The 9725-nt window shown below is 48.2% G+C and overlaps 1 protein-coding gene across 1 annotated transcript; it reads left to right on the forward strand.

Annotated features, from left to right (window-relative positions):
- Positions 1 to 2734: 2734 nt before the first annotated feature.
- Positions 2735 to 3667, forward strand: LOC141731650 (olfactory receptor 14C36-like). The gene has a single exon (XM_074558064.1). The coding sequence runs from the start codon at positions 2735 to 2737 to the stop codon at positions 3665 to 3667; it is 933 nt and encodes a 310-aa protein (XP_074414165.1).
- Positions 3668 to 9725: the final 6058 nt, after the last annotated feature.

A 9725-nucleotide genomic window follows, 5' to 3' on the forward strand; every position in this document is an offset into this window, starting at 1 on the left:
GGGCTTGTTACTGTGGCAGCACCTGACCTCCAATCAAGGAGTAAGACAGTGATCTCCACCACTGGACAGAGAAGAAGTCGATTGACAAGACTTTGGGGGGGGCTAGAGGTGTAAAAAACAGAATATTCATTTTGTAGATGAGCAGACAGTGACTGAATTTTTGCTCCTGGCATTGTATGCTTTCATTTATTCAGTCTTCTGTTGTATTATGATAAGGTCTTAATAAAGCATTTAAATTTTTGAAAGTAAAAATAGTTTCTCACATGGCATTGGGGAATGTGAGGCAAGGTTGTCACCAATGGATCAGCTCTCAAGGTATAACTTCTCTGACCTGGCCAGACCTCCTTAGGAGAGACCCTTCGTCAGCATCAATCACAGAATGGTGCAATCACCTCTTGTATAATAAGAACAGCAATAAAAGACACCCTTTAAGATAGGATTACATATTCCTCTGAAGCTCCTTGAAATATTTCTCCATAACTGTAAAAGGAAATCTTCCTGATGAACTGCTCCAGACCAGAGAGAAATCAAGGCAGAGCCATGGTTTGTCAGGACTTGCTTGATCCTAATGAGCCCTGTGGTGCATTTGGAGCAGAGCCCTGGAACCCTGGGTCTGACGGGAGATTGCACAAACCTTTCCAAGAGTCAAAGCCAGTGGAAAACCCCAAAGTGTCTCAAGGCACCAATAGGTCTCACTGAGGTCCATCCCAACACAGGCTCCTCATGGACTCCTTGGAGAAGAGAATTGGAGACCAGGACGGCAAAAAAACTTCTGAGAGACTCAGTGTAGAAAGGAAATTCCAAAGTACCTTAAAAACCTTGAGTATCTCAAAGTATTAATGAGCACCACTGAGTGTCAGTACAGAGCTCTCAAGGGACTCGTTAAAGCAGATAATTGGAGCCATGATTGCACAAACCTCTCACAGAGTCTGTATCAGAAGGGAAACACCAAGTACCTTAAAATAACTGAAGTACTCTGAAGCATTAATGAGCCCCACTGAGCATTGTTACTGACAAAACCTCTCCAGGGACTAATTAAAGCAGATAATTGGAGGCCATGACTGCACAAACCTCTCAGAGACTCCAAGGCAAAAGCCAAACCTAAAGTCCTTTGAAAAACTTGCAGTCCCTGCAGGGAGCATTAAGGAGCCCCCAGGGCCATTCCTGAGCAAGGCTCCCCAGGGACTCCTTCCAGCAGATCCTTGAGGCCAATGGATGTGGGCAAGGGGGGGATGCTGAGGGTGACAGTGCCCAGCCTGGCTGGGGCTGTGCCAGGAGGCCCCAGGGCCTCAGGGCAAGGTGTCTCCTCACAGCCCTTGGTGGCACAGACCCTGCTGTGGCCCAGGGCACCAAGACTTGGCTTCTCTTTGTCCCCACCTGTCATCACTGCCTCCAGTTCTCTGCTCTGCCTGGGGGCTGGAGACACTTTCTCAGTCGTGTCCCTCAGTTGAACCCATTAAAAGTCCAAGAAACTTTGGAGTTGGATTCTGCCTTGGAGTTCTGGAGAGGTTTCTTCAGCTCCCTCTCAGGGACTGATGTTCAAGGCCTCAGCACAAAGCCCCAGAGGTTCATTAAATTCCTTGTGCTGTGTCTGTGCTGCTGAGCTGGACTGGGCTCCTGGCACCGAAGCAGCTCCTGGTAACCAAGCAAAGGTTCAAAAGCACATTTCTCTTGATGAGCAGCTCTTCTGCCAGCCCAGCAGGGCTGGGGCACTGCCTGCAGCCACCCCGGGCACAGCACAGAGGCACAGAGAGCTTCAATCAGTCAGGACTGGGAGGGTGCTGAGAAGTGCCTGGGGCAGAATCACTGCCAGCCCTTGGCACAGGAAGCTCTGGCTGCAGGACAATGCAGCTGCAGCTCCCGGAGCCATCTCCTAAAGCTGGAACATTCCAATGCCTACAGACCCTGTGAGTACATTCTGTGATTGTCTCTTGTGCAGAGCAGCCAGGGGTGCCCAGGGCTGTCCTGCAGAGCAGGGTCCTGCAGCCCAGGGCACTGTGCTGGGGCAGGGACTCTGCTGCCTGCCAGGGACAGCTCTCAGCCAGCCCTGGCAGCTGCTCCCAGCACTGGGGGTTGAGGTCTGGGCGAGAGGAGACAGATGGTAAGGTTTGGAAATGTTCTCCTTGTGTGGTGAGGAATGCTCTGTTGTTCAGGACTGCTGCCAGCATGGCATTTAACTAAACAACATTTCCAAGTACATTATACAGGGAGCACAGCAAGTCAAGGGCTGCATACAAGGGAAAATTCTGCTTTTTTTTATGTACTACTCAGGGTTGCCTGGGTAGGAAATTGTGTATAGATATTCGTCTCTGGTTCAGGTTTAGAACAATAAAAAAAGTTATCTCAGATCTTACAAACCAGGCAGTGAGAGAAATCAGTACAGGGTCCATTAGAGACTGCATCACTGTCACTTTTCCAGCCTCCTCAGGGTTGCTCTGACGTTGCCATCAGAGCCTGCAGATCCAGAGCTGCCCCTGGGAAGTGCCAGAGCTGGGAGGGGTCTGCAGGGCAGAGCTGAGCCCCCAGGGCTGGGCTGGCCTCTGGCAGCACTGGCAGGACCCAGCCCTGGGCACAGGGAAGAAGCTGCTGGCAGGGACAGCTCCAGGCAGCAGAGCCCTAAGCAGGCAGAGGGGGTAAAGTGCCCCCAAGCTGTGCTGGGATGTTTCAAGTCATCTCCAAACCCAATTACTCCATGATTACTTTTTTTACAGATCCTCATGCCAAGAAACTGCAAATGTCCAGCAGCAGCTCCATCAGGCACTTCCTCCTGCTGCCATTGGCAGACACGCGGCAGCTGCAGCTCCTGCACTTCTGCCTCTTGCTGGGCATCTCCCTGGCTGCCCTCCTGGGCAACGGCCTCCTCATCAGCGCCATAGCCTGCAGCCACCACCTGCACACGCCCATGTTCTTCTTCCTGCTCAACCTGGCCCTCACTGACCTGGGCTCCATCTGCACCACTGTCCCCAAAGCCATGCACAATTCCCTCTGGGACACCAGGAACATCTCCTACACAGGATGTGCTGCACAGGTCTTCTTTTTTGTGTTCTGTGGTATAACAGATTATTTCCTCCTGACCATCATGTGCTACGATCGCTATGTGTCCATCTGCACACCCCTGCACTACGGGACCCTCCTGGGCAGCAGAGCTTGTGCCCACATGGCAGCAGCTGCCTGGGCCAGCGCCTTTCTCTATTCACTGTTGCACACAGCCAATACATTTTCCCTGCCCCTGTGCCATGGCAATGCCCTGGGCCAGTTCTTCTGTGAAATCCCACAGATCCTCAAGCTCGCCTGCTCCAAATCCCACCTCAGGGAACTGGGGCTCCTTGTGTTTTCTATCTGTTTCGGTTTTGGTTGTTTTGTGTTCATTGTTTTCTCCTATGTGCAGATCTTCAGGGCTGTGCTGAGGATCCCCTCTGAGCAGGAACGGCACAAAGCCTTTTCCACCTGTCTCCCTCACCTGGCCGTGGTCTCCCTGTTCTTTTGCACTGTCATATTTGCCTACCTGAAGCCCCCCTCCATGTCCTCCCCATCCCTGGATCTGGCCCTGTCAGTTCTGTATTCGGTAGTGCCTCCAGCCCTGAACCCCCTCATTTACAGCATGAGGAATCAGGAGCTCAAGGCTGCAGTGTGCAGACTGATGACTGGATCCTTTCAAAAAAATTAAACTGCTGGCCAGTTTTTGCTAATCACTTGTAATAAAAGTCATTTTTGATACTTTGTGTTGGTTTCATTTTGGAGGTTCTTTCCTTTGTTTTATTTTTTTCATGTTGTCCACAAAAAAATGTCATTGTTTGTTCCATTTCTCATTTTGTTTCTCTCCACCTTCCCTGTGGCCACAGACTGTGTCAATGAAGGGGATGCAATCTCAGTGGCTTTAAAGGAACTAAAGGATGTCCAGCAGAGTTTTCTGCAGAGATGCCCTTTTGTTGCCTTCTCTGGAGCTGCAGCAGCAATGTCTGTGTGCAGAGCTGGGGCAGATCAGTGCTGGCGCATCAGCTTTGCTCCTGCTGGCCACACTATTCCTGATCCAGGCCAGGAGCCATTGGCCTCCTTGGCTACCTGGGCACACTGCTGTCTCATGTCTAGCCTGCTGTCCCTCAGTCCCCGCAGGTTCCTTTTTGCCTGGCTGCTGTCCAGCCACTCTGTCCCCAGCCTGTAGCACTGGAGCCAAATATCAGGGCCTGGCACTTGGATTTGTTCAACCTCACCTTGTTGGATTTGTTCCCTGGATTCAGCCTGTCCAGGGCCCTGTGCAGAGCCCTCTTATGCTCCAGCAGATCAACACTCACCCAGCTTGGTGTCATTTGCAAAGATGTCCTTGGTTCCATGGGGCCCCTCAATGTCACAATGGCCTCTTGCTTACACCAGGCCCTGCACTGTCACACTGGTCTCCTTGGTTCCATGGGGCCCCAAAATGTGACAATGGACTCTTTGCTACCATGGGGCTTCAGAGTGTCACAGTGTTCTCGTTGGTGCTGCAGTTCCACAGTGGCCCCTTAGTTCCATGGGGCCCCAGAGTGTCACAATGGCCCCATGGTTACATGAGGTCCCACACTGTCACCATGGTCTCTGTGGTTCCTCAAGTCCCCTCAATATCACAACGGACTCCTTGTTTCCACGAGGCCACACAGTGGCCTCCTTGAGGCCTCGTTGTGCCACAGTGGTCCCTTGGTTACACAGGATCCTGCAGTGTCACAATGTCCCCTTGGTTCCATGAGGCCCCACAGTGTCAGAACGGCCCCTTGGTTCCACTGGGCCCTGGAGTCTCCCAATGGTCTCCTTGGTTTTGCAGTGTGAAAATGGTGAAACCCCTTGGTTACACAAGGCCCTGCAGTGTCACAATGGCCCCTGTGGTTCCACAAGGACCCAGAGTGTCACGGTGCACTCCCTGGTTCCATTTTGCCCCATAGCACGACGTTGGACCCCTGGTTCTGTGGGGCTGCACGGTGTCACCATGGTCCTCTTAGTTCCACAAGGCCCCACAGTGTCACAATGGCCCCAGAGTGTCCCAATCATCACAGAATGACAGAATCAAATAGGCTGGAAAAGACCTTTGGGATCATCAAGTCCAACCAATGCCCTAATACTGCCTTGTCACCCTGACCATGCCACTAAGTACCGCTGGAGAGGGACAGTGACTCTGTCACCTCCCCCCTGGCCAGCCCATTCCAGTTCCCACTCATCCTTTCTGTGAATAACTTCTTCCTATTGTCCAGCCTGAACCTTCTCTGGTGCAGCTTAATGCTGTGTCTTCTTGTCTTGCCCTCCAGCAGACCCACACTCACACCTGGATTGGTGCCACCTGCAATTTGTGCATGGTGGACTCGATCCCCTCAGCCAGATCATCAGTGAAGATATTAAACAGGACTGGGACCAACACAGATCCCTGGGGGACACCACCAGTGCCTGGACACCAGCTGGGTGCAGCACCATCCCCACCACTCTCTGGGCCCAGCCTCCAGCCAGCTCCTAAATCTCCCAGCGAGGAGGCAACCTGCCCAAGCCGTGGGCTGCAGCTTTTCCAGGGAATGCTGACAGAGACAGTGTCAAAGGCTTTGCTGAATTGCCGGCACACAACATCCACAGACTTTCCCACATCCACAGGTGGGTCACCTGGTCATAGAAGGAGACCAGGTTTGTCAGGAAGGACCTGGCACCCCTAAATCCACGCTGGCTGTCTCTCATCCCTCAGCCATCCTGTGGGTGCCCTGGGATGGCACTCAAGATGATCTGTTCCATAACCTCGCTGGGCACCCAGGTCAGGCTGACAGGCCTGGAGTTCCCCAGATCCTCCTTCCAGCCCTTCTTGGGGATGGAGTCACACTGGAACCTCCAGTCCTCTGGGACCTCCCTGCTGAGCCAGCACTGATGGTAAATGATGGAGAGCAGCTTGGGGATCTCATCCACCAGCTCCCTCATCCCCCTAGGATGGATCCCATCTGACCCATACACCTGTGAGCATCTGAGTGTCTCAGCAGGTCATCAGCTGCTTCCTCCTGGATTCCAGGGGGCTGTTCTGCTCCCTGTGATCATCTACCAGCTCAGGAGAACACTTTTCCTGAGGACAGCCTGTCCTAATATTGAAAATAAAAACAAGATATTAAGTAGATTAGTCTTTTACTTATCTTCTGTTACTCTGTTATCAACTGGTGTTTTGCGGAGAAAAGAAGAAACCTCACAACTTGTAAAAGTTGTAAAGCCCGGTATGCTTTATTATGACGCGTGCCGGACGCAAGACTCCCCAAAAGGGCATGCGTGCCCCTGGAGACTCCGAGTCCCCTTTTTATCCCCCCTTCTAAATGCATATGCATACAGTTTCAAATTAAGTTCATACATATTCATTCCACATGACATTTAGCACTAATTCTTCTTTATCGAAGGAATTCCTAAGTCGGGGGCAGATTGACCTCGTGGTTTTTCTGTTTTTCTTTCTCTGTCTCCTTGCTGTCTCTGGAACGCGGCCTCTCCTTCAGCTTTAGCTCCACAGACCCTTCACCTCTCCTAGACACTTTACCTAGTTCAGGATGGATATTCTGTCTCATTCCCCCCCTTTCCTAGGAAATAAGTAAATTCTTTTACTTAAGGAAAATTTCCACGACAATAAGTGTCTTTTAGCGCTTTACCATGTACATTTGACAAAGAGGTTAGTACAGCTATTCGTTGTAGCATTCTCCAGTTCCAAATTAACAATGTAATAGATAATCCTAAGCTTATCCCAACTAATATTAGTAAAACTAGAATAGGGTGGCACAACTTATCAAAGATTCCATTTGCAGTTGGTGATCACCCAAAGATCACATCTCACCAGTGATTATCCGTATTTTATTCTTTGTAGAACTCTGGTTATTTCTTTTGTACCATGTTGGACAGTAATTAAGGTTTTCTTTCCACTTTCTCAGATTTCTTTCAAGACTTCTAATAGGTCTTGGTGCTTAATTAATTGTTTTACCAATGTAAGGTTTGCCCCGATAGGGGTAGGTGGTAGTCTGTGATACATTGTGTAATTGGCTGTAATCAGCTGGTGGATGTTACTGGTACCAAATACGAAAAATCACACCCAATAATCTTAACAAAATTACAAATACAAATACAGAGATTAGAATGGTTTCTACTAGACAGAATAACATCATTGCTATTAATTTGTACAGCAGCACAAGCAGTTCTCAAACATACACCCTTTTCCAGTATATACGAGCACAGTTTTCTGGTCAGTAACTGGATGAATTTCAAAGTGACAAATACTCTGTTCAGTGTCCAAACACATCCTGGGCATTAGCAGTATTGCTTTCACAAATGAATCCCATTTGTTCTCTAGTGGTGCAGGATTCTAAGTTTACTACCTGCCACTTTTCATTCATCTTTTTGTGCCCACACTCTATGTTCTGAAGGATAGAGTGTTGTTTCTTCATGGTTTAATCTTAGGGCAATGATGGGATGGATAACATAAACAGTGGCATTACATATGGTAAGCACAAAGGCAGTGGCCACATTAGAAATAGGATCATAGGTGAAATTCACCATAATCCACCAGGATTAAAACTTCCTTTCAAAATCAATTGCATTATCCCATTCAATTTTCTGAATTTCAGCTGGAAAATTACCTTCACCCCTTTCCTATATGATCAGAGCTGCTGTTGCTTGTATCCATAACTGTGCTTGTATACAACTGAAAGCTAAAGACACATTATCTTGAACTATACTAAGTGCTTCTACTATCAATTTGTGGTCTTGGTCCCCGGCCTGTTCATACTTCTTTACTTTGGCAGTACTTTTGAAATCTGTCACTGACTAGTTCCTAATGCCAGTAGAGATTACTATAAAGGCTGCTTCAATTTTGTTAGGCTACCTGCTGCAGCAGCCAGTTTATTCATCAGTATTTCTGAATCAATTCTATTTAAAACTCCTAATCTTGTCCCTAATATGCCAGTTAGATGTTTGTTATGGGGAACAGGAACTGCTTTCTGTCCATGATCATCCCTCCCTGCCAGAGGGATGTGCTGGGCTCCTACTACAAATTCAGACACACTTCACAAGTGTATCTGACAGAGGTTTAGGTCATACTTGAGACAGATGTTTGTTCTGAAATGTAGAGACTTCAGGGAATCTAACTTCTCTCTCTCCCTCCAAAGCACCTGATTTCCCAGATGTGTGGCAAGCAGGAATGTCTCTCCTGGTCACCCACCTTGCCCTTAGCTAAGATCAAGCTGTGGACTGTGTTCAGGGCAGAAGATAATGGAGGGGAAATCTTGAGAGAAGAGCCTAAATTCATTGCCTACAGGCTGTATCAGGGTGAAATTACACCAACTGTCTGATTCACTTAGGTTATCACAGACTTCCTGGTGTTCATATACACCAGGGGAGGTTCAGACACTAATTACATCTGGTCTCTCATAAGCCATCCTTTTGATGACTAAGCACTTTACTTTGATTTCTTCGCTTCAGATTCCTTGAAGTGTTCACAGCTCCTGTTCTTGCTATTCTTACTCCTCACATACTTGATTCTCGTGGATTACTACAGTAGATATGTTTAATATAAACCTTCTTTATCTCAGGAGGTTTTCCTATGGATCCAGTATACTGATTAAATGCCAGGGACCAAGGCCATTCAGCATTGCTTTGGGTAGAGGTACTCTCTAGTTCTAAAACTTCAGTTATAATTCCATACAAAACAATTCTGTACACTAAAGTATGAGCTACTCCCGACCGCAATATACTCATTTTGCCCGAATAAGTTTTAGTCTCAGTTCATTGTCTCCTGGTGTCACTCCTGAAGGGGCTTCTGGGCCTTCTTCACCCGAGAGTGATGGATCCAGCATTCTGCTCCTTGATTTTGATTGCAGTGAAGGTGGTGAGAGGTACTTGCAGTGGTCTCTCCCACTGTGGTTCCGAAGTCTTCTCTGTAAGAGACTTAACATATACATCAACTCCAGGCTATCCAACTCCCTGCTCCGAGTTCCAGCCACAAGTTTCTCAATTACTCTGAGCTGTTTGCTTAATGCCACCATGTAAGTGGACATTCTGGACATTCCCCTTGTATTCTATTGTCTTCTATAAGGCATTCCAAAAGGATTCAGCATTCCTTTAGCTCAAAAGGTTTAGTTTGAATTTGCAATAGTGCTAGTGGAAGAGCTTCTTGCCCCAGTCTTATGATTTGCTGCTTAATCAAATGATTCATTCTCTCCCCCTGGCCGCTTGATTGGGGCAGTATGGGGTGTGAAGTTCTTAATCTATGCCCAGATGGCTACTAATCTGTTGCACTATTTTGGAAATGAAAGGTGATTCTTTATCTGAGGATATTGTGGCTGGAACTCTGAAGCGTGGTATTATCTCTTGTAAAAATGATCTGGTCACCTCTTGAGCTTTGACAGTTCTGGTGGGGAATGTTTCTGGCCACCCTGAAAATGTATCTATTAATACCAGTAAATACTGATACCCCCCTTTCCTTGGGAGTTCTGAAAAGTTGATTTGCCACTGCTATACAGGCCCATGGCCTCTCCCAGTCTGACCAAGTTTTGGCCCGGGGGTATTTTGAGGTTAGTCTGGAGGCAAGGATCACATTATCAGCTCACCTGAGTGATAGTGGCATATAGATTCCTGACAATGATACAACAGTTCAGATGTGTGTTCTAGAAAGCCTGTGGGAATTACTACTCCAAAGTCAACACTTCATTCCAGTGCACTCTGTATCACTCGCAGCCTTGGTCATTTTGAGAAAGGAGCCA

The sequence above is a fragment of the Zonotrichia albicollis genome, chromosome 24 (assembly GCF_047830755.1).
Source record: "Zonotrichia albicollis isolate bZonAlb1 chromosome 24, bZonAlb1.hap1, whole genome shotgun sequence".
Lineage (NCBI taxonomy): Eukaryota > Metazoa > Chordata > Aves > Passeriformes > Passerellidae > Zonotrichia > Zonotrichia albicollis.

Bases quoted from the DNA above. Each gene is read 5' to 3' on its own strand.
- LOC141731650 (XM_074558064.1), top strand. From the start codon at position 2,735: ATGTCCAGCAGCAGCTCCATCAGGCACTTCCTCCTGCTGCCATTGGCA.